General features: G+C 59.6%; 1 protein-coding gene across 22 annotated transcripts in view; it reads left to right on the top strand.

The window, feature by feature from the left end:
• The window catches only part of EXD3 (exonuclease 3'-5' domain containing 3), a 95,441-nt gene that overhangs the window by 69,219 nt on the left and 1,633 nt on the right, over positions 1 to 24,589 (top strand). For all 22 annotated transcript variants that reach the window (XM_070250459.1, XM_070250447.1, XM_070250450.1 and 19 more), the window contains 3 exons: positions 8,702 to 8,755; positions 8,991 to 9,122; positions 23,658 to 23,751. In XM_070250459.1, the coding sequence (XP_070106560.1) occupies positions 8,702 to 8,755; positions 8,991 to 9,122; positions 23,658 to 23,751 (280 nt within the window). The remainder of the gene's footprint in view (positions 1 to 8,701; positions 8,756 to 8,990; positions 9,123 to 23,657; positions 23,752 to 24,589) is intronic.

Below are 24,589 nucleotides of genomic sequence, written 5' to 3'. Positions count from 1 at the left end.
AGGGACCTCACTCCTGCAGCCACCAGGGACTGGGTCCTGCCGGCGCCGAGGGAGCCTGGGAGTGGGTGCCTGCACGGAGCCCAGCTGCCAGCACCCTGGTTTCTGTGTGGAGCCTCTGAGCAGAGCCGCAGGGCGCACCTGGACTAGACTCCCACCGAGCTGCGTTTGATGCTGTGGAAGCTGCTGTGGCAAGACTAGACAACACCCAGATTGTGGTGCCTGAGGGGGGCGCTGCTGCAGCCGGCACCTAAAGACGGGGAAGTAGCGTTGAAATCAAGTAGTGGGCAGAGGCTAGAGGAGTTTTGAGGGTCCTGCTAGAAAAGGTGTAGACGGCCTTGAACAGGCTGCTGGTAGACATGCGGGTTTTTAGGGCTGAGCTGGTGAGGGCTCAGGGAAGGGAGGGGAAGAGCAGAGAAAGCTGGTCCATCTGGGCAGCGCCTACAGAGCTGAGAACAGACTGCTGGTGGGAATGCGGGTGTGGAGGAAGAAAGGGAAGCTGACCCGCTGGAGCTGGGCTGTCTATGCCCAAGAACATGAGAACAACAGGCACCCCAGTCCCCTCCCTGAGGGACACAGGACATGGGATTCATTGGTATTATTCATGACGTGAACCTGAGAGGTGCAGGCCAGGTCCTGGCCCTCCGTGTGCTAACCTGCTAGTTATGGCCGAGTCTCACCCGTAGGCTTTCCACAGTCCTTGTAACTTGTTCCATCTCCTAGGTCTTCTGATCCGAGCGCTTAGTGAATTCTGTATTTTCAGCACACGCTCTATGAAGTGGTGGGCTCTGTGTTCTCCTTCATCTGTCTCTGTAGCTTCGAGGCTTGTTTGCTCAGGTGAACATTCCGGACAATTGGGCAAGTGTGTGTCTGCTCAGTCACACCCGTAATGCTCTCTCTGACGCAGGGACAGCCCTTCCGGCATTTTCTGTAGAGAACAGCTTTTGCGGTGGGAGCCATTGCATCCCTTTGGCTGTTTTAATGTTTTATTCTATGGATCTTCCCAAATCACATGTTTCCCCATCAGACCTCCTGAGTCGATGGGTTAGTCCTTTTGTATAAAAGGGTTATGCTTTGGGTTTCATTTTCTGTACCTTTCGTGATGAGCATTCTCAATACACTTACAAGCATTACGAAAACAAGAAGGCACTGCTGGCGAGGGCTCAGGGAAGTGGGGCCACCTGTCCCTGGAGGAGGAGTGGTCCCTGCCGCACGGTGGCCGAGAGCGCAGTGGTGCTGTGTCCTGAGCTTGAGGGGGAGCAGGCCATTCACAGATGAACTGAGGGGTATTCAGCTGTGAGACCTCCCAGCAGCCAAAGGTGCGGCCTGGGTCTACTTGCTGCTTGTCATCAAGGGTGAGAGGAGATCTGTCAAGTGAGAAGGAGGCAGAACTCAGTGATTTGGGAAATTCTCAGCCTGTCCAGATGGCATAGGATGCTAAAATTTATGATCGCTCCCAAAAGCCTGGCTGCGAGAAGAGGCCGTGTATGTCTACACGAAAGCCAAAGGTCAGAGGGGGCAGTCACAAGAGTGGCGTGGGCCTTGAGGACCTCACCCAGACCTGAGCCCTCAGCCACCTCTTCGTAGCCAAGGTTAGAGGAGAAATTCCCTCCGGGGTGGACGGCTCCAGGCTGTGCGCACAGTGGTCCTGCTGCTCGTGATCCCCCGACGGCCTGCCCTACGGGCTCAGATGTGCCTGGGCAGCCCCACGTCGTAAGCCAGTTCTTGTGATCAGTCTCTCTCTGTCTCTCCCGCTGGTTCTGCTTCTCTAGGCGACCCTGACTCAGACAGTTGTTGGTTCCAGAAGTGGTTCCAGGGTAGGGTCTTCAGGATGCGTTCTCCGCGTCGGTCTCCTAATCTGATAGATTTAAAGGCACTGTCTCCAGTGGTAAAGAGGTCACTGGTGGTCCGTGGTGTGATGTGGCAAAAGTTACCCTAAGTGATGCCATTGGATGCCCCTGGTTGAATGCCTGCAGAAGGAGAGATTCTGAGTGACCGTGCATTTGCCGCTCAGGACACTTGAGTCACAGTAGCGAGTACAATGGGACCGGCTGGCCGCTCTCACTGTGCGGGGAAGTGGGAGACAGAGGGATGTGTGCAGGCTGCACGTCCCCGGCTCACGCTCTGCATGAGGATCCTGAGAGCTTCTACATCTCAGAAGCATCTCTTCTGCTGCCCCAGAAGCAGCCCTGCTCTCCTGAAGCCGCAGCTGAGACTGTGGAGACCACCCCAGAGTCATGCTGTGACGGGCTGAGTTACGACATGAGCTGCACTCCCCGTTGGTGGTGTCAAACCGTCCGTCTTCCCACTCCTGTTGGTGTAAAATTATAGTCCGTGTTTTTTTTTTAAAGATTGGCATCTGAGCTAACAACTGTTCCCAATCTTTTATTATTATTGCTTTTTCTCCCCAAATACCCCCAGTACATAGTTGTATATTTTAGTTGTGGGTCCTTCTAGTTGTGGCATGTGGGACGCCGCCTCAACATGGCCTGATGAGCGGTGCCATGTCCATGCCCGGGATCTGAACCTGCGAAACCCTGGGCCGCCAAAGCAGAGCGAGCGAACTTAACTACTCAGCCACGGGGCCGGCCCCTATTCCATGTATTTTAACTCGTCTTTCTCTGAGTCTCCGTGAAGTTGAGTGTCTTTTCACATGTTCACTAGCTCCTTGTGCCTTCTGCTCTGTGAACTGCCTTGTGCAAAAGAGGGTTAATGGAGCAGGTCGGACACTGTCCTGAGAACAGCCTGCTTGCAAGGCTGGTCCTCGGCTGGCCTTGGGAGCGTGGCTGGTAAACGGTTCCCTGGCTGAGGTGAACCTGTCGCTAAATGGTGAGGTGGCTCCCTGTGCCTGGACCATGCCACAGCATGGTCTCTGTGGACACTTGTTCCTTCTGGGCGTCTGCAGTGTGGGTGTCTGCCAGGCAGAGCCCTGGTACAGACATCAGGTGCTGAGTCTGACGGACAACACGCACTGTGCGTGTTATTACAGCCCTGAAGGAGCGGCTCTGCTTGTCCCAGTGGCTCTGCCGGGAGCGGACTCTGGAAGCTTCTGCCTGGTTTCCTCTGCTCTTTGCCCTCCACCTTTCCCGCTGCTGATGTCACTTCGCCTCCTTTCCCCGACATGAACCTTCGCCGTGAGCAGGACTGTTCTGAGTCCAGTCCACCTCATGAGTCCTTGGACCCGGGGGTGGTTTGGGACCCTCGGCCCCTCTGCCCGAGTCGCCCTGGCAGCACACTCGTCTTCGTCCCTCTGGCTTCACCGTCCCCTTGACATCTGGCAGGACATGCCCGCCTGGTCCTCCTTTGCCCTTTGCCCTTTCTGTAAGTTTAGAAAGAGCCCATAGGTGGGGCTCTGCTTGGCACTGCACCCACTCGTAAACCACGTCAGGGGACAGTGCGTCTCCCACCCACGATGTTTATCTGACATTTCTCTGACGTGTTCCACGCACAGTGAACACGCTGCACGAAGCCCTGTGCGTCGTTGGTTAGGGCTGCCCGGAGCTCTGTGTTTTTGCTGCTGTAGCAAACGTGCTGTTGTTTCCTGTTGCAGGCGTGCGGCAGCTCTAGGTTGCGTCAGAATTGGTCTCCTATCCAGAAACCTTGCGAAACGCCCCTCAGTTTTACTGAATCAGCTGTCAATTCTTTGGGGTTCTCTTTGTGGGTATCACCCCCGAACAATGATAGTTTTATTCCTTCCTTTCCAATCCTTGTAGTTTTCGTTTCTTTCTCTTATGCTATGACATTATCCAAGACAGTATTGAATCGGAGCAGTGGTTGTGGCCGTCTACCTCGTTTCTTAGTTAAAAGGGAATGTTCAGGGGCCCAGCCCAGTGGCGTAGTGGTTAAGTTTACATGCTCCGCTTAGGCAGCCCGGGGTTCGTTGGTTCAGATCCTGGGCGTGGACCTACACAACACTTATCAAGCTGTGCAGTGGCGTTGACACATAGAAAATAAAAGACTGGCACAGATGTTAGCTCAGTGACAATCTTACTCAGCAAAAAGAGGAAGATTGGCAACAGATGTTAGCTCAGGGCCAATCTTCCTCACCAAAAATAATAAAAATAAATGAATGAGTGAATGAATGAATGAATGGGAATGTTCACGTGAAGTGCAATGGTTGCTAGACAGACTCCCCATCCCGGGATCCCACGTTGGCTGCAGGGTTTTGTTACGAAAGAGATTGGGTTCCGCCTAGTGCTTTCTCTGCAGCTGTTGAGATAATCATGGACTTTTTTCCCTTTAATCTGTGAATGTGATGAACCACATGCTTAGCATCTTTAATTTGGAACTGACCTGGCGTTTTGGGGTTGAACCCCACTCAGCCGAGAATCTTCCCTTTTTATGTGTCGCTGCTGTGGTCTGTGGTTCTCGTTTGGAAATTTGGGTCTATCTACAGAGTACGTCTGACACAGAACTTTTCTTTCTCGTCATCATCTTTTCTAGCCTCATAAACAAGTTGGGAGTCTCTCCTCTTCTCTGTTTTCTGCAGCTTTGAGTACTGTTTAGATTATCTTCTCCTCAGATGTTGGCTGACTTCCTGCAAAGCTTCCTGGGCACAGCATTCCGGGGCAGGAGTTTCTAGCGCTGATCCTTTTTATGTAATAGTTGTAGGATACCTAGTCGTCTGCATCTTCTCCAGTCGCTTTTGGTAATTGTATCTTTTTCTGGAATGTGTCCATTTCGTCCAATGTTTCTGATGCCTAGAGAGGCTGATCCTCTGTTAAAGCTGGGCTGTGTCTGGGCTGTGTTCGCGCCCACCCTGCTTGCTGCTCGCACGCGTCCCCCTTTCTCCTGAGCTCACAGACAGCGTCAACTCAGTGAGTCTTTTCAGGGAGCCAGTATTTGGCTTTGTTGATCCTCTCGGTTGCATTTTTGTTTTCTATCTCATTAATTTCTATTCTTATCTTTATAGTTTCCTTCCTTTTGCTTTCTTGGGGTTATTTCCAAGTGGCGTGCTTAGCTCTGTAATTTTCAGCCTTTTAAATTTTACGATGTAAACATTCGAGACCATAAATTTTTCTTGAAGTGGTGTTTTCACCGCATTCCATCAGTTTTGATATATAAGGTTTTCATTATTTTTTAGTTCTAGTAATTTTTGAGTGTCCATTATAATTACTTATTTGACTTAAGAATTCTTTAGAAGGCTGTTTTTCAATTGCAGAAAGCTTGGAGTTTTGGAGCTTTTTAGTTATCTTTTTTTTTTTTTTTTTTGAGGAAGACTGGCCCTGAGCTAACATCTGTGCCCATCTTCCTCCACTTTATATGTGGGACGCCTACCACAGCATGGCTTGCTAAACGATGCCATGTCCACACCCGGGATCCAAACTGGCGAACCCCAGGCCACCGAAGTGAAATGTGCGAACTTAACCACTGTGCCACCAGGTCGGCCCCTTTAGTTATCTTTTTAAAATGGGTTTCTAACCTAACTGAATTATAGTCAAGGAGCAGAGTCGGTATACTGCCTATTTAGATACTTGTGAAGACTTGCTTTGTAGCCAAGTAGATGATCCTTTTTCTAAAGGTTCCGTGTGGACTCTAAAAGGATGCGTATTCTTCCCGAGTCGTGTTCATGTCTCTCTCTCTCATGCCTCCAAATCATCTGCGTCTTATCTGATTCTTTTTCTGCCCGATTCTGTCAGAGGCTGAGAGAGCTGTACTGCCATCTCCTATGATGGTGGATTCATCAGATTCTCCTTGTAGTCATGTCAGTATTTGCCTTCTATGTTTTAAAGTTGTGTTATTAGGTGCATGTGCATACCATTTTTAGAATTCTTTTATCTCCCTCTTGAGTGACATTTTCTCCAATCACAAGGTGAGCTTCCTTGGCTCCAGTAAAGCTCTTTGCCATAAAGGCTGTTTGAACTTAGAGCAGGACATTTCTCCAGCAGCCTTTGGTTCATGTTCGTACATCACATTCTCTTCCTCCACTTGCAACCCACCTTTTACTCTTATATATTAGGTGCATTTCATATAACTGCTTCTGGCTGGATTTTTTAAAACTTTAGTCTGACAATCTTTGTTTTCAACTAATTAGTTTAGTCCATTTACATTTATTGTAATTACAGGTATAATTTGAGTCTAGCTGTACTGTCCTAATTTGGGCTTTATATCCATCCTACTTTTTCTGTTCTTTTTTCCTTTTGTTTCTTGTATTCTTTTAGCTTCTTTACCCTTCTTCTGTTTTTCCCTGTATTAGTTTCAAAGTTATAAATTCAATTTCTGTTCTTCTAGGAGTCACCCTAGAAACCTCACCATGTGTATCTGAGTTGACAACATCTGAAGTTAAAATTAATACAGGGATCTTAGATCAGTTTCGCCTTCTGACCCCCTTCCCATCTTGCCTGCTATTATTTTCCCATATTTTAACACCATGCGATTTCTCTCAATTCTACACATTAGACACTATCGTATTTGTTTTGTGTATTCCGTGGCTTTTAGAGCTGATGTTGTGTGGACATGCACATGCATGGCAGACCTTGCATCAAGACAAGGCCAGCTCTTTCTTGCTAAAAGGACTTCCTTCACCAGGTCCCTTCACTGGGGCCGTTTTTCCCTGAAGAATCTCCATGCCTTCTCTCTCCTGAAGGAAGATGTTGCTGGGTTTATGATTGCAGTCTGACAGAACTGTGACAACAGCCACGGTCCTTTGGGGCCCACTGTCACTGCTGAGCCTGTCACCAGTGCTGCATCACCTCTGGTGGCCGGGCTGCTTTCCTCCTGACTGCCCTTCCTTGTGTTTACTTCAGCTGTGCTTGTTGGTTTTTAATTTTGTTTTTTATTCATCACGCAGGTGTATATTTGTAGCCACTTGATTTAGTGCTTTTTTCTTACCTTTTTGTGGTAAAATATACATAACTTAAAATTTATCATTTTAGCCACATTTAAATGTACAATTCAGTGGCATTAAGTACATTCACCATGTTGTGTAACCGCCTCCACTGTCTGTTCCCAGAACAATTTCATCATCCAAACAAAACCTCCGCAGCCGTGAAGCAGTCTTTCTCCATCTCCCTGCCCGGCCCCTGGTGACCGCTGTCCCACTTTCTGTCCCTGTGAATTTGACTCCTCTAGGTCCCTCATATAAGTGGAATCAGACGATATTTGTCCTTTTGTGACTGGCTTATTTTGCTGAGTTTAACTCTTTGAGAAACTGCCATACTGTTTTCTGCACCATTTTACGTTCCCAACAGCAATGGACAAGGGCTCCAATTTTTCTACATCTTCACCAACACTTATTTTCCTTGTTAAAAAAATAAAAGCCATCCTAAGGGGTGTGACGTTGTGTCTCATGGTGGTTCTGATCTTCATTTCCCTCATGACTAATGATGCTGAGCATCTTTTCAAGGGCTTGTTGGCCATGTGTGTCTCTTCTTTGGAGAAACGTCTATTTGAGTCCTTTGCCCATTTTTCAGTTGGGTTATTTGCTTTTTTGCTGTTGAGTTTTAGGAGTTGTCTATATATTCTGGGTAGTAATCCACGATCAGATATATGATTTGTAAGTATTTTTGCCCATTCTGTGGGTTGTCTTCTCACTTCCTTAATAGTGTCCTATGATGTACAAAAGCTTTTAATTTTCATAAAGTCCAATTTTCCTATTTTTGATTTTGTTGTCTTTGCTTTTGGTGCCACATCCAAGAAATCATTGCCAAATGCAATGTCATGACATTTTCCCCTACGTTTTCTTTTAAGAGTTTTGTAGTTTTAGCTCTTATGTTTTTGAGTTGGCCCCTAGCATGCTCCAAAGATAACTCACGATTTTTCAGGATGCATGCTGAGCACATCGATACACCTGTCCTTCACATTTCTGCCCATTGCAGCTGTCACCCCACTGATGTGCACTTGCCTCCCCCCCTACCCCCCTATGGCATGTGGGAGCCTTCCTTGGACCCTGGGTCCTTCTGACAGGACACTTGTAGACTTTGACACTTCTTTGCTTTCTGATATGATGAGACATCCAAGCTTCACTTTGTGCATTTTCTGCTTCAAGCCTGGAGTCAGCTATTTCTTTAAAGAGCCCTGGTTCCCTTTGGCGTGAAACCTATTTAGAAACCAGTCTGGGCACAGGTGCTCACGGCCACAGGGTTGGTTCTTGCTTGTAGGCCTTGGCAGTGGGCAGAGTGATGAAATATGTTTAAATATTTATTTATAAAAGACATCAGAAATTCATACTAAAGCTTTCTGTTCAGATCTGGGGTTTATTGTGTAATCTCCTTAATTTTAGTCCATATCTCCTTTCTCTCAGCTGAAAATCCTAACACTCAAACACCAGCATTTTCTGTGTGTTGTATGTCACAATTCACACACGAACGTTTCAGAATGGCAGTCTCAATATCGTCACCAACAACAGCACGACTGCAGAGTTTTTCTGTCTTTGGTCTGTAGTGCGGCCCCCTCAAGACACATGGTCAGTTTCCCGTGTTTTGATGTCACTTGGAATACTGCTCTCTTTGTGGTTCATTTGTTTCATCTTCTTTGGATTTTTAGAGATTGGTTTTTAAGTTTAATTTTGTTTGCGAGTATGTAAAATGTTTGCATGATTCTAAGACCAAATCTGTCAACCAAGGTAATGCCCAGGGCTTGGGCTGCAGGCATCTGACGGCTGCTCGGGTCCCAAGCAGAGGCAGCTCTGGGGACAAGCGAGGGCCTGCGGGTGTCCTGGGAGCCGGCACACTCCCCTCACCTGCCGCTCTTCCCTCCGGCACAGGTCGCCAGGCAGGAGGGGAGGGTCATCCTGACGTCAGGGCTGCCGTACCACAAGGTGAGGACCCCGCACACAGCTGACACCTGAGCCTCATCCTCCCACTGGGGCCTCGGCCCGGCCTAACCCTCTGCCACCCCCACCTCGGGCTCTGCTTGCCATGGGGCCGATGAGGGTGGGGCTGACCCACCCGGGTGGCTGAGGGGAGGCTCTTGACCTCTGAGCTGAGGTGGGTGGGGCGGGCCTGGGCAGGTTCTGGGTTTGTGCCCACCTCTCAGCGGCCGCATCTCTGCAGCTCCGGGCCCAGGTCAGGGCTGGGCGCTGTCTCTCGGTGGACTGCTCCCTCAAGGCCCGGCAGCAGGCGAAGGCTGTGCTCAGGCATTTCAACGTGCGCGTCACCCACGCCGACATCTTCAGCCGCTGCCAGGTGGGTCCCACACGCCCCGGGCCTGCCAGGGAGCCACCTCTCTGACAGGCAAGGCCCATCATGTCTCTGGCCAGTGGCAGGATGGTAAAGGCCATGTGTCTGAGCAGCGGCTGCTGCCTAATTTGTGGCCTTTTTACCTCTTCCTCCCACCCCCACCCCGACACCCACACGCGTGGCCGGGGCACTGCATTCTGGGGTCAGGAGGTGGCAGAGCCTCAGCCAGCACAGCCATGAGGGGCAGCTGTGGGCTGAGGGGCAGCTCAGATGGGGTGTCCGTTCAGATTTGGGGTATTTCCTCCTGCACCCAGGGCTGGCCTCCTGTGGGGCTTCTGGATGGAGTAAAGGGACCCAAGGAAGTCACATCTGGCTGGCAGGTCCCATTTTCTGAGGGCAACGTCAAGAGGCCCAGATGGCCATTGGGTCCACCCTGACATCTTGAAGGGTCTGGGCGAGGAAATCCTCAGGTTGGGACAGCTGTGTCCAGGGTTGAGATCCACAAGGGGCCTGGGGCCAGGGCGCCGTGTGCTGACTCACGCTGGGGAGGGGCTCCCTCCTCTCCCTCCCCTGCGGGCCTGGGGGCACTGTCCCAGCTCTGGAGCCCCCATCCTGTCAGGCTGAGAGGGAGGTGACGTGGCCTTTGTGCCTGGCCCTGCCAGGCTGGGGCGTGGCTGCTTGGTGTTGGGGTCTCCCCGGAGTATGGCGGGCAGAGGGCCGTGGGGTCAGTCCCGGCGCGCCACGCTGGCTCCTGATGCGGAGCACCAGCTATTCCCAGAACATTCTGGAGTTCGGGCCACCATGATGACGTTCCATCAGGAGCAGCTCTCCAAGTCCAGCTGTTTGGTGGTAGCTCAGCCCCACCTCTGGGTGCCAGGGGAAAGGCTGGCCCCACCCAGGGCACGGGCGAACGCCGCCCTCCACTCCGTGGCAGCTGCGTAGTGCCATCTCCATCTGAGTTTTGCTGCATCCGTGCACTTCTGTGCCCAGTACCCCCAGGGCCACGCCCAGCAGAGTGAGGGAGGAAGGAGTGGAGGCTTCTGTTTCCAGGCCAAGCCCCGCCGCCGGCCTGGGGTGCAGTCTGTGCAAACCCCAGGCCCCTGCACTGCCAGGATGGCGGGGAGCTCACTCGGAGCCTTTCCTTAGTGTTGAGCTCTGGGAGGCAGGAACCCCGTCTGCCGTCTCTTTGTCTGTGCTCAAGCCCGAGTGTTGTAAAGACCCCAGGACGTCCGGACGCCTGGGAGGCATTTTAATGAGCTTTTCAGAGCCTCTGCTGGTGCATTTTCTTAAGAAAACAGGAAGGTGGGTAGCTGGGAGGAAACCCCCGCTGGCCCCCCAGGAAGCCGCGTGCTGGGGAGCAGCCTGACGCTCCTTCAGACCCGCAAGGGCCAGGCACTGCAGGCGCCCTCTGTGCCCCTGAGCAGATGGGGGGGGAGGGGGAGCCTCCAGGCCTTGCTGCCCCCTCCTCCCCCCTCCCCACACCGTGGGCACTGCCTCTAGGCCCCGCCACCAGCCATCACCCCACCACAGCCACAGCCCCCTGGCTAAAGGTGCCCTGCCCTGCCTGGGGGGAGAGCAGGCTGCAGGACCTGGCAGAGTGAGAGAGCCCGTGGCCGCGTGGGGCCGCTTCAAAGGCTGAGAGGCAGAGCTGCACCCAGATCAGGGACCAGCAAGTGCATGGGCTGGAGAGGGCAGCGCTTGGCCGCACCAGGGAGGGCCAGCGTTGGGATCTGTCCCGGCTGCAGCAGAGGGGACAGACTCAGAGTGTTCTGACGCAGGTGGGGGGATGCGAGGATGCAGGAGACCCAGGAGCAGGTGCTGTGTGTGCCCAGGCGGGAGGCGGGAGCAGGTGCTGTGTGTGCCCAGGCGGGAGGCCGTGGTGACTTGCGCCTGAGTGGCAGCTGCAGCAGGTGAGGAGCAGAGCGTTCAGAGCACGATTCAGCGCCTGGCCAGCTCCTAGGGCTTAGGCCGAGCCCCTGGCTGGCGGGGAGGGAGGGTGCTGGCTCTGGGCTCTTGGGGGTCTGGTCTGGAGGGCATGTCAGGCACCAGCCTCCTGGGAGCACCAAGCCCTGGGCAAGGGCAGTGCGTAGGGAAGGGGATCATGGGGTGCCTCGGCCCCAACTCACTGCCCAGCTGGGGGCCCTGCCCTGCGCCATCTCTGTTTGCAGTAAACATGCATTCTGCATGTGGTCAGCTGGTGAGAGGACAGAGACAGGGCCCATGGCCCTGGCAGGAAGCAGAGGCCGAAGTGAGGGGCTGGCCACTGCACAGCAGCAGGCGGGAATGCAGGCGTGAGGCTGGGCCCAGTGTCCGATGGCCTTTGTCGGCCCCTGAGGCCCGAGGCTGTCCAGCTCAGCTCAGAGGAAGGCAGGCTGGGTGGGCCCCAGGGCAGGACCCTCCCTGGGTGGCAGATAGCTGTTGGGGTGGTCCATGATATGCACAAGGACACCGAAAGGCCTGCACGATGGGGCCAGGATGGCAGAGAGGGGGTCTCTGAGAAGCCAGGGTTTCTGAATTGGAACCTGGCCTTGGTTACCACGGAGGTGTCTTGGGCAGGGCGGGACCGAATTCGCTCCACGTCAGCAGACTGCCAGTGTTAGTGCTTAGGTGGGAGGCAAGGTCGCCACCGTGGTTCACAGGCCACAGACTCTGTCACCGTGAGCAGAGGCAGCTCAAGTTCCGTCGTGTCTGCACCAGGGCTGGGTAGCCTCAGGCTACGTCCCACCACCTGCTCCCCTAGCCCCCAGCCATGCGTTCTCAGCCGAAACCCAGGAGCTCAGCCTGGGCAGCGGCCAGGAACTCTGACCACCAGCCCTGCACACCAGTGGGCCCCTCTCCCAACCCGATGCCTGGAGAGAAGCTGTTCTCAGGGCCGGCCAAGGTGGACCTGAGGCCCTCCCATAGGTGGACACCAAGAAGCCCAGCAAAGGTGCTTCACGGACACCCAAGGTGGTGCCTGAGGCTCAGCACAGTGGCTGGCCAGCTCCTGCATCTGCAGATCTCTGCTCCGCCCACAGACCCCTGCTCTGCCACCATAGGCTACAGTGAGGGCGGGCCTGGAGCATAAGCCCGACTGGGCATCAGAAGGTGCTGGCCGCTGGCCAGCAGAGAGCAGCACACTTAGGAATGACCCCAAGAGAGCCTGTCCTGTGCCCCCAGCGGGCCTGAGCACTCTGGATGCTGGCTCTGAGCCGTCACTGCCCCCGGCCCAGGCCAGAGCTGGCCACCTCCCTGGAGAGCTCCGGCCGCCAAGCTGTTTCCATTCTCTTTTCCTTCCTTCTGCTATTTTGGTGCTTTTCCCGAGGGGAAGCCCTTGACACACGGAGCGTTCCCAGAGAGAGCCACTGCTGTTGGTTGGCGGGTCGGGTACAGCTCGGGCCGTGAGCGGAGACGGAGAGGGCCGGGGTCTGTGCTTCGCCCCGGCGCCCAGCACCTGACCCCGAGCAGCACTGACGCTCCACGTGGCGTGTGCCCTGGGCGCTGGGATCCGCCTCTGGAGCATCAGCTCGTGAGGATGGAGACCCTCTCAAGGCCAGGAGCCACGTGGGAGCCTCTGTGGGCAGGGAGAGGGCCCATGGGTGCCCTGGGGCCCAGTGTTGAGGGGCCATGGGTCTCTCATTGTGACCCCTGAAGCTGGTGACCTGGGCCTGGGATTGTCCATCAGGAACGTACGCCAAGAGGACGTTCCCAGTGCCGTCCACCATGGGAAAATATTTTATCATAGAAATGTGAGTTTAAAAAAAAGCCTAAACAAGAACCCCTGACGTAGCCAGGCGTAACGTCTATTTTTACTGTCCCTCCGGTCCTCCCCCGCCGTGGTAGGGAGCGGGCCGTAGCCCCCCTGTGGGAGTGGGTGAGTGTCCTGGAAGTTGGTGACGTCGGCCCCCGGAAGTGGGCACCCAGGAGGACAGTGACCTCGAGGAACTCTCAGGGAGAGCCAAACGTGGGGCCCCCAGAAGGCAGAGGAGGCTGCATTGGGGAGCTGAACCTCAGGGGCCAGGTCAGGGCACTCAGGAGGCCCCAGACTGGGCAGGGCCTGGGAGGGAGGTGGACGCCGGCCCAGGCTGCTCTCTGGTGGGGAGAGGGATACGAACAGAGGGCCCTTGGGACGGGGAATGCAGGGGACTCCCAGGCAGCCGCACCCCCAGTGCCCACACCCAGAACCTGGAGGCCAGGCCCAGGGGCCAGCTGGGGCGCCTGTGCCCGGCCCAGTCCCTGGGCCTGGAGACCCTCCCTCTATCCTGATGACTGACTGCAGACGGAGCGACGGAGGGACGGACAGGAAGAGGCGCAGCAGCCGCTGACCCCGCCCCTCCCCGGCCTTTGTGCTCCGCGGCCCCAGCCCCGTTCCCACACTCAGTGGCCCTGGGGTCACACAGGCACAAAGGCTTCAGGAGGGGCCGTCACCCTGTGCAGGGAGAGACCCAAGCCCTCTGGCTCCGGAGGCTGTGCTGGGGCCGGCCTTGGGGTCTCGGGAGGAGAATGCTCCGGAGCAGCAGCGTGGAGGGTTCTGGCACTGTCACGGGGCCTCACGGGCAGGCTTCAGCAGGACTGGGGCCCGGCACACCCCCAGACTCGGGACGCCGGCCAGGGTGATGCCCTGGGGGTGACAGCAGGGAAGGCCCAGGCCGGTCACCCCAAAAGGCCGCCCCTCAACCCTCCCTCTCTCTTCCAGAAAAGCCCTGAGTCTCAGCCAGAGCCTAGTGTCAGTTCCGCCAGGTGGCCCACGGGGGGACTGAGGACCTGGACCCCACTGGCCTGGGGGCCCCCCAGCTCCTGGCGACCCTGACCCTATCCCGGCTGCTTTACAAAGGATCCTGGCAGTGCTGGGCCAGCCTGTCAGCGACACCCACGACACCGAAGCAGCTGCCACTGGGCGCAGCCCCTCCAGCAGGCAGCTAGCACCGCCTGCTCCACGGGGATCCTGCCCCAAGCCACCCTGTGTTGTCCAGGAAGTGTGATGAGGCTACACTGGGCCCTCTGCCCCCAGCCCACCCCTCCCGTCCCCCTCGGGTGTGTTGTCCCTTGGAGCGGCCTGGGCTGAGGGACCCGCTGTGGCTCCTCTGGGCCAGCGCCTGGGGAGGGCAGGTGCGTGAGTCCCCCCCACCCAGCTCCCAGCTCACCTCTCCTTCTCGAGTCTGTCCACATGGGGGTGAGCCAGGACCCAGCGGTCAGCACCACGCCTCTCTGGACCTTCTTCCTGACAGAGTGCTTCAAACGGGTGTTCCCATCAGCCGTCTGGGGTCCCCTTGGAATGGGGCTTCTCTGGCTGTATTCCTACACGTTGACAGGAGAGTGAGCACAGGGTCACTTTCAAAAAGAGCTGACACACTTCAAGTCAAAGCTCAGAGGGCACGGACACCCCCAATGCAGGACAGGCACATAGCCCAGACAGGTGCTCCCTGCTGCCCGGGCTGCGTGGGGGGGGACAGGACCGCGGGCATGGGTGCATGGACACGCAGGGTGTAGTAGACAGCTGGCACCCTGGATGGAGAAAACCATGGCCAAGACGCTGAGTCAGGCCAGTGTGACATGGGCCTGAGGTGGAGCTGAGGTCAGGCTGCCAAGAACATGGGGAGGGGCAGGAGAGGCTTCTAGAGCCAGTGCTGGCTGCCCCAGGCAGAGCTGGCCATGCGGGCTCTCTCGGCACTGTTCTCTCAGCCTGTGGTGGTGTCCACATGAGGCCAAGGTAGGCAGCAAGAGAACACCAGTCCCCAAACACAAAGTCTGGGGGTCCTTCCCTGCACATCTCGGCATGCCACCATCACAGTTCCACTCCCTGAGGCCCCCAGCCACAGAGCCATCCAGCAGCACTAGCCAGATGTGTCAAAGGCCAGCTCCCAAACCTGTGGCTCACTGGGCCCTGAAGAGGTGGGGAGGGTGAGCAGAGCCCCCAACGACCTGCCTTCCACAGGGCGAGGGGCACACGGCGCCAGCCAGGCCTCTATCCCCGTCCGGGGGACCCCGAGGTGCAGGGAGGTGGACAGCCCGCTGAGGTCCTGTGGCTGGGGTTGGGTTAGCAGCAGGTTGGGACACACACCCTACCCTGGATGTCAGCGCACCGCGGCCCCAGAGTTAAATCGCACGAAATTCAAATTTCAGCTCCATAAGTGAAGTTGTGTTGGCAGCAGCTGTGCCTGTGGGTCCACACACTGCCCACAGCTGCTCTCGCAGGGCCCACGCGGCAGTTCCAGGAAAGCCCCTGCCTCCCTGCCCGCCGGGGCCCATGGCATGGACTGACCGTGCCCAGGGGCCTGGCTGGCATCGGACGGGGAAGGAGCACTCTTCCTCTGGAGCAGCTGCCAGCTTCAGAGCGGAAGCAGGGCCTGGGAGCCAGGGGGCAGTTAGCTCTTTGTTAGGTGGCCATGGGGCCTGGCTCAGGACAGCAGACCTGACCTCTGCAGACCCCCTGTCCTCTCAGCCCTGGGTGAAGGAGTCAGGACTTGCCTGGCCAGCCTCAGAAGTGTGAGCCAAAAGCAGCCAGCCCCTTGGGGCTGCAGATAAAGGTGGCCGTGGGCAGCCGTGCAGTGGGTCTGGGAGGGTCCTCAGGGTGACAGAGCAGGGTCTGCTGGGCAGCCACTACTCCATCTGTGTCCTGACAGGCCAGACGGCCAGTGCAGCAGGGCACCCCGTGGTCAGGAGGCAGCAGGAGCAGGAGAGCATCACCCCACTCGCACCCGGCCACCTTCCCTCCCCAGCTGCAGAGTGGGGCAGGCTGGGGAGTGGGGGCGTGCCTTCCTGCCCCCAGCAGCCCTGCCCACTGCCCACCCACCCGCCCTCCTGAGGCAGGGATGCTGCGGTGGAGCTCTGCCGCGTCCATCTTTGGGCACATCTGGGACAAGCACAGACCGCGAAGGTCTCCAGGGGAGGCGGGGCGTCCTCTGGAGCAGCATCGCTGGAGGGGACTGGGGGCCCTGCCCTGGGTAGGATGGGGCCTGGGAGGGGCCTCAGGAAGAGGGACCCAGGAAGGGAGAGGCCCGCTTGAAAGAGCCCTGCGCCCCTCCCTGAAGGCAGGGGAGCGAGCGGCACAGGGTGCATTGTAGGGGCCCTCAGGGAAGTAGGGAGTCAGGCTCTGGCAGGGACTGCTGCTTCCTCGGCCCCAATCTCAGGAGGCTTTCCGGGGCACCTCTCCTGCTTGGCATCAGTCAGTGGCTCTGGGAGGGGATGGAGATGGGGGGAGCAAGAGACCCCTACCCCTGCACTCAGCCCAACACCTACCCCCTCCATCCTGCCAGCCCCCCAGTCACACCAGCCCCCTGTCCACAATGTCCTCCCACCGACCACACTGGGCTCCTCATCACACCCCAGCATAGCACCTGAGCTCCCAGCCTCTCCACCTGGTCTGTCAAGCCCCAGTTTAGATGTCACCTCCTCCAGGAAGTCCTCCCAGCCCCCAGCTCAATCTAGGGAACACCATTGCCCTTTGGAGCAGCACTTTGGGACTCCCTTCTCCCTGGGCCTAGAGCACAGGGGTCGGGGATGGTCTCCTGGCCCATGTGCTGGCCTGACTTGAGTGGGTGACAGGTCCAGAGACTTTAAAGCAGATTCAGACTGCCCAGCTGCAAGGCATTGGGTTCAGGATGTGCTGCCCGCTGACCGAGGACCGGCTCCACTTGTCCGTGGGAGGCGACAAGGGCCGCCCCCGGGACAGCTTGGCTTCGGCCCCACCCCCACTTCCCCAACTGGTTGGCACCCCCACCCCTGCCCCGCGCCCCTGGCTGGAGAGGTCCCTCACCCCACCTCTGCCCCGTGCCCCGTGGCAAGAGGGGTCCCCCATCCCACCCTCCCCGCTGCCCCCCGCGAGAGGAGTGCCCACCCCACCCCCGCAGCCCTGGGCAAGAGGGGTCCCCCACACCACCCAACCCCCGCGGCTCTCGGCGAGAGGGGTCCCCCACCCCACCCCATCCCTCCCCCGCGGGCCCCCGCGAGAGGGATCCCCACCCCACCCCCGCGGCCCCTGGCGAGAGGGGTCCCCCATCCCACCCCCACACCGGCGCGGGAAGTCGGCGGCGGCCGTTTGCTTTTGAATCCTGCGGCGCCCTCAGTGGCCCTTTCAAAGCCGGCGGGGCGGGGTGGGGGCCGTTCCCAGCGCGCCCCGCCCCTCCCCCCGCTTTCCCACGCGGCCGGGCCGCCGGCGGGTTCTCACGGCCCGCCGCCCCTCCCCCGTCTGGGAACGGCCGCCGCTGGGGGTGCCCGGAGCCCGGGATGGGGCGCCTGGCGGGCTCCTCGGGGATGGGGGTGCGCCTAGTGTGGGTGCTGGCGGGCCACGGGGAGGGGTTCTGCCTGTGGGGGTGCCGGGCGGCCCCCGGGGGGGGGGTATGTACCGCCTAGTGGGGGTGCTGGGGGGCCACGTGGGGTTATGTACCCCTAGTGAGAATGCTGGGGGGGCCACGTGGGGGGTATGTACCACCTAGTGGGGGTGCTGGAGGGCCATGGGGGAGGTGCCACCTAGTGGCAGTGCTGGGGGGCCACAGGGGGTATGTACCATCTAGTGGGAGTGCTGGGGGGGGCCATGGGGGTATGTGCTGCCTAGTGAGAATGCTGGGGGTCCACGAGGGAGAGTGGTATGTGCTGCTTAGTGGGGGAACTGGGGGGCCACAGGGGAAGGGGGGTCTGTGCTGCTTAGTGGGGGTGCTGGGGGAGGGGACTGTGTGCTGCCTGGAGGGGAGCTGAGGGGGCTCAAGTGGGGTGTGACTGCCCCCCAGGGCCTGAGGCCAGAGGGCATCCACTGGCCCAGATTGTATTTGGTATCATGCAGGACAGGTGGTCACCCCCAAACACATGTCCGGGAGAGACCTAGGGGTCCTGGCATGCCTGCGTTGTACCTGGGGACAGTGAGCGCTGACCTCCCCCTGGGCATCTCTCACTGCCTGTCTCTTCTTCTCAGCAGCCTGGGAAGGCTAGGGCACCGAGTTTGGCAAATACAAAACCCTACCGACCATGAACCTCAGGAAACAGCAGCCACGTTCCCAGGCAGAAAGTATCTAAGCATTATCTGAAATTCAGTGAGGGCCCGTGTTCCCCTGGCCCCCCTGGAGGGGGCTGTGACTGGCCAATGTCAGATTGAGTAAGCGTAGCGGGAAGGCTGGGCCCTGTCCAGGCCCTGTGGCTCACATCCCTTGGCCTGCCTGGATGGCCGTCAGCCCTGGCCCAGCCAAGTGAGCTGGATCATCGGGTCTCATCCTGAGGGGCCTTAGATAGCCCAGGCTGGGCTGCCTGCCCTGCTGTCCCCACACAGCGGGGTCTGCATGTCCCAGTCCAGAGCGGGCCCTGGGCTGTGGCTGGTACAGTTGGAGGAGGGTAAAGGCTTGCAGGCCCGAGGGACCCAGGTTGGGTAGTGGGCGCAAAGCGAGCCATCAGGAGGCCGGCCTGCCCATCCTGTCTGCAGGGCTTCCCAAGACTCAGACCCTCCCGCCTGCTGCTGGCTGTCACCCTGGGCAGGCAGCGCCTCACCTTCGGGACCTGGTTGTCGTCCCTGCTGCGTCCTGAACGCCTCATTTGTCCTTCTGCCCAGGGCTCCCAAGACATGGCTCTTCTGCCACCCGGAAAACGGAAGCCCCAGGAACAGAGCTCCCACACTCCCCGTGGGTGCACGCAGGCTGTTCACACACAGACACGCTCCCACTGTCGGGGCAACACGTAAAGTCACATCCACTCACACTGCCACACACAGGCTCCATGTTCGAACCTGACGCGCCCAGTCACACAGGCCCTGTGTCCACACGTATGACACACACAGTCACACACACTCCCATGTTCACGCTCCTGATTCACGCTTACACAAAGACACACTCAGCCACTCTGATGCTGGGCGCTCTTGCACTCCGAGTACCTGGGTGCCTGTGAGAGAGACACCTGCAGAGCCACGGCCCCTGACCCCCCAGGGACCTGCACTGAGCAGTGCCTGAAGGCCAGGAGCTTGGGGGGCGGAGCCTGCTGGCTGGGGGTCTGAAAGTCTGCTTCATGGGGACAGAAGACCACCATTGTTAGGTTTTAACCCCCACCTCCACCCTGTGCATGCCCGTGCACCATCCCCAGCCCCACGCTTCCCTGGGGGCCTGGGGCCTGGCCCTTCTGCCCCAGCATGTGCCCCTCACGGCCCTTGAACCTATCTCCAGTGGAAAACCTGGCCAAACCTGGAGGAGCTGCGCCCAGTGCTGGGGCCAAGAGGGTCTTCCCAGCTCCTGGGCCACGTCACCTTTGGAGGCAGATGGCAAAGGGCCCCCACAAGGTGCAGCAGGGACAGCGTGGGAGAGCGAGGTGTGGAGCAGACCCAGGCCTCAGCCGGCAGGAGGGCGGAACCTAATTGCTTCCTCCCGGCCACAGTCCTGCCCCATCCGGCGAGGTGTCAGGCCAACAGCCCAGGCCAGGGGTCTTTCATCCCAGCACTTTGTCCCTGCACCCAGCACCATTTGTTGGGGCGGCTCTGGGGGGTCAAGGTGGACCGGCCAGCCTGGGAAGGCGTCAGGACCCGCCCGTCCCAGGAGGGCAAGGGGGGACTGTGGGGGGTGGTGGTTGGCAGGGACCAAATGGGCAAGTGCCCTGCCGACGTGACACTGGTGTCCTGAAGCTGAGACTCACCCGTTTCACCCCCTCCCCTGACGTGAGTGTCTGCGACACTTGCCGTGTGTAGGTGTGCTCATGGAAGGTGCTGGAAGCCCTCAGCGCCATGCTGGCTTTTCTCACCAGGTGCTGGGATGGAGAGACGCCTGTGTTCTTGGGTTCTTCCCCTTTGCACTAAGTGAGCAAGAAGTGACCCATTAGTCTAGAGCTGGCACAGCTTCCCAGCCGAAGCCCCCCTCCTCCCTGCCTGTGGGGTCAGAACGGGGTCTCCCATGGCCTGGGCAGCAGACTGCCCGCCTCCATCCGCCGCACAGGGGCCTGGCTCCCACCGGGTGGGGGCCGCAGGGGTGGCGGGGCCCTGCTCAGAGCCCCAGCAGCACAGGCCGTCAGGCCCAAGCTGAAGTTTCCACAACCTGCCCCTTGCTTGGAAGCAGGGGGTCCCACCCCATCTTGGGGAGCCAGCGCCTGGCTGGGCACAGACTACACAGCCCTCAGGAGCATGCCCAAGGGGCCGGCCATCTCTCAGCTGAGAGGTGGGCCGAGCCTCTTGGCTCCGGGGCCTGCTGGGCGGGGAGAGCAGGGCTGTGGGAATTCCCGGGCAGTGGCCGCAGGAGGAGGGGGCGGGGCGCTGGCTGCTGGTGGGGTGCGGAGCCCCACCCAGGTCCTCTCAGGAGTGGGCCCTCCACTCGGCTCCCAGCCTGGACAGGCTACTTCCTGCTGCCCTGCTCCCTTGAGAGCAGGGGTTCTCTCTCACGCCCCATCCCTGGGGGCCCCAGGCTCATCCCACCCTCCCCTCTCCCTCAGCCCCCACTCAGTGAGGCTCCGGGTGTTTATGGGTGGCCGACAGGCCTAGTCCATCTGGACTCTCTGGCTCTCAGCCCCGGGAGGGACCGGTGGGCTCCAGGGAGCAGCACGTGCAGGACTCCTCCGCAGCCACCGCCTGGCCTGCCCACGACGTTCCGTGGCCCTGGCTGGGCCTACCCGAGCCTTCTCCACCCCCACACTTGTGCACCAGCCGTCCATGTTCTGTGTGTGTACAGCAGACACCTGCAGGCCCACGTTCGAGGGCAGGGCAGGTGGGGACACACGGTTCAGCATAGACACTGTGACTGCCCCGCTCTGCTCTGGCTCTGCTGGCCCAGATCACTCCCTGGGCGGACGTGGCTGGGATTCCTGGGCCCAGCACGGAGAGCAGGCTGGCTCCAGCTGCCCCCCGCCGAGTCACAGCCTCGCTTGCTCGGAGGAACTGGCAGGTGTCCCAGTGCCTGCTGCTGGCCCTCCTTGCGCCGGCAAAGCCGAGCGCAAGGCTTGGTGCTCCAAGGCCAGGGTGCACCCCAGCAGCCCTTTCCCACCCTCCTCAGGTGTAGGGGCAGCAGGGGCTGCAGAGAGTGGACTGCCAGGTCAGACCTGCCTGGCTGCGGGTCCAGGGGCCCTGCCAGTCTCCAGGACCGCCCAGCCCCGGGGAGGCAGCCTCACGCCCCTGCCTCAGGCGGTCCCCAGCCGTGCCTTGAGTCGGCGGGCGGCAGGCAGGGCAGGCGTTGGCTCCAGGCAGGGCAGGCGTTGGCTCCGAGCAGCGAGCAGCGGGAGCCAGCCGTGGGAACCAGGTCCGCAGGCGGACCCCTGGGACCGCAGAGCCAGGAGCCTTCCCAGCTCCTCCTGCCCCCACTCACCTGGCCCCTCCCACCCAGCAGGCTCTGGGGGCGGAGGCCAGCCCTGCCCTCAGGCTTTCTCTCCTGGCAGCCTCAGATAGGGTGTGCATGGTGGCCGGACCCACAGGACCACACCACCCATCCTCTGTCCAGGCTCCCTCACCACCTCCCACTGGTCTCTGCCCAGACCCACTGGCATCCTAAGGCTGGGGCTGCACGGGCCCCTCGGGGAAGGGGGCATGGCTCAGAAGCCACCTGCGCACACACCCCCTGGGGGGCAGTGTGAGGGCCCTGGTGTGGGGTTCTGGCCAGCCGAGAGCCGTGTAACCCTGAGCGAGTTACCCAGTCTCTCCCGAGGAGTCTCTCTCTTCACTATGGGAAGGCAGAGGCTCTGCCTCTTAGTGTCAGAGAGGCCAGGCCTGCCCCGACAGCCTCCGTCAAAAGGTGGCCACTGCCTGCCCATGGCAAGGGGTCGGGCAAGGGTTGCTGGACCCCAGAGTGGAAAGGAGATGGACAGGGAGGCCCTCAGTGCTGGGCCCTGCTGTGGATAAGAGACACAGGGTAAGGGGGACCAGCAGGCACAGAACCGGATTTTCTGGCTAGGGGGTGGGCAGGGCCTCCCGGGGCCTATCAGGGTGACAGCAAGGCCCGAGAGTGGGCAGCTGCCGTGGGAAAACCGGCACCGGTGGTTCCCGAGGGTGGGGCCAGGTCCTTGCAAAGGGCACGGGGCATTTGTCTGCGTGTGGTGACTCAGCATGAGCTGGCGGCCCCGCCCAGGCGTTCACACCGGGCCCAGGTTCTGGGAAGGCTGGCAGACCCCTCACAGATGACCCCACCCTACCCTGCCACTGTGCCCTCCCTCCCACCCCTGATGGCACTGTCCCCTTGGGGGGCCTGGACAGGGAGAGCATGGGCCTCTGTGGCAGGTGGCCCAGGGCAGCACCCAGAGACTAGACTGCCCACTTGGCCTCAGCTCCTTTCCCAACTGGACCTAGAGTGACCACAGGCCAGATCTGCAGCCAGGCTCTGCCTGCACTCCTGTCCCAGGAAGCCCCTGGACCTGCGACCAGGAGGGCAGGGCCCACCTCCCCGTGCCAGAGGCCAGTCCAGAGTCTGGCTGGGAGAGGTGGCCAGGGAGACAGGAGACCCCCCAGACGGTTGGGGAGGAGGGTCCTGCCAGGGGATCAGCCCAGCCTGGGCCCAACCCATCCAGCACCCCCAGGCCCTGGCTCCCCCGCCAACTGCAATGCTGGAGGCGGAGTGTGAGGCCACCGGTAGTGGTGTCGAAAGCCCTGTGGGAAAAGGGCGGGTGGGGGCAGGGCGGGGCCCCTGAAGTGGGCACGCCCTGTGGCTCCAGGGGCCTGTGGCTGCCGCCTACCTACCTGCCCTGGGAGCTATGTCATCCAGGGTGCTGGCGCTCATCCAGGAGGGACGGAGGGAGTGATCACAGGAGCGCAAGTTGTGGCCCCTCCCCCTGTGGCCTGGGAACCCCCCATGCCCTGCCCTCAGCTTGCCCTCCCCCTGCAGGCTGCTCCCATGTCCAGGAGGGCTGTCTCCACGGGTACCTGTGTGTACCCCGGTCTCAGTGGGCACCCCACCCCTCCTGCCCTCCCACAGGGCCCTCCCCGCCTCGCCCTGGCAATCCTGGGGTCCAGACTCACCTCCCTGCCAGGCAGTGACCTTCACGGGGCAGCCCTGGGGTGGCCGCACTGGGAGGGCAAGATGGGCCTCCCAAACCCCCTCCCCACCCCCAGGGTCTTCATAAGGTCAGTGGGGCTGAGCCGAGCTTTTCCCAGGAGTGCACTGCAAGTCCTAGGCAAGGTCCCAACAAAGAAGCAGAAGTGGCTCACTTCTGACCCCTCGCCCCTGCAGGGGCGGGCACCCCGCACAGTCAAGAAACGTGGACACCAAAATGGCCCCTGCTCGCCCTGCAGTGGCTGCGGGCTCAGGGCAGCTGTAGGGCTACCCACCCTGACCCTCAGATGCTGGGCCCTACATCCCCCACGGTGCTGAGCTGGCCCAGCCGGGAGCCAGGCCTGGCTCTGCCCTCGTGGGCTCCGGGGTTGGGGAGGACAATCAGGTGATGGCAGGGTCCCACAGGGGCTCAGGAGCCAGAAGAGGCCACCCAGGCAGGGCCCACTAGGAGCTAGTGGAGTCAGGGAGGGCTCCCAGGAGGTAGTGCATCCCGGGATCCTGCAGGGAGAGGAAGGGATGTGCCATTTTTCTCTGTGAAAAACCCTGGGCAGACCCAGAGCTGCAGGACACATGGGGCTGGGGCGGGGTGGATAGAGGGAGCCTCCCTTGGCCTCAGCACCTCCTCCACCCCCAGGCCTGTAACTGTGACCAGTACCTGAAGGTCTCCAAGGACATGATGAAGCAGCTCATGGGGCTCAGCGGCCACCAGGAAAGCCCCAGCAACACAGGCGAGTGCACCCCACAGTGTTAGGCGTGGGCTTGGTGGGGTCTGTGGATGGCAGCCCAGATGCTGGGTGCCCCTGGGCTCACCTGCAGGAATGGCCAGCAGGATGCTAGCCAGGGGGCTGATGGCAAGGTACCAATAGGCAAAAAGTCAGCCCTCACGGCCAGGATGGGACCCCTCAGCCTCTGTCCTCTCTGGGGGTGTGCAGGCCGCCAACCCAGGGAGCCAGGGCACTCAGGCGCTCGGGGCCCCTCTGGGGCGGTGTACAACACCCTGTCTCCAGCGGGCCCTGCTCCACTGCTGCTCACCCTGCCTGCATGTGGAGTGCGCATACACACCAGCGCACACACGCACACATACGTGTATGACCCCACAGAGATACATGCACGCTCATTCATAGGGACACACACAGGAGCACACACGTTCGCTTGTATGCCTGTGCACACAACTTGAACATAGATGAGCCTGGCACATGGGAGGAAGGATGTCCACACCACACCCCCCCCCACCCGGGGCAGGTCCTACCGGGGGACCTAGCCTCAGTTTCCCTTTTGTAGGTGTAGAAAAAGGGTGCAGGGCACCCAGAGCTTTGAGGTCAGCAGTCGGGGCAGTGAATGTGCCAGCTGATCTACCACTGGCCCCCCACCTTCCAGAGAGAGGGGCCCGGCAGAGGGGGCCCTGGAGAGAGCCCAGTGGCTCCTCAGGCTCCGGACCCTCCTCAGTGTGGGGCAGGGATGGGTGCAGAGGAGGGCAGCTGGGTCCCTCTGGTGGGGTTAGCCTGAGGCCTGGCTCCGTCTGCACAGATGGTACCCCTCCAGGACCCTGCTCTTGTCCTTCCTGCC

Source organism: Equus caballus, chromosome 25 (genome assembly GCF_041296265.1).
Source record: "Equus caballus isolate H_3958 breed thoroughbred chromosome 25, TB-T2T, whole genome shotgun sequence".
NCBI lineage: Eukaryota > Metazoa > Chordata > Mammalia > Perissodactyla > Equidae > Equus > Equus caballus.
Note: the sequence above shows the minus strand (reverse complement) of the source record. Positions and strands in the feature narration are given on the sequence as shown.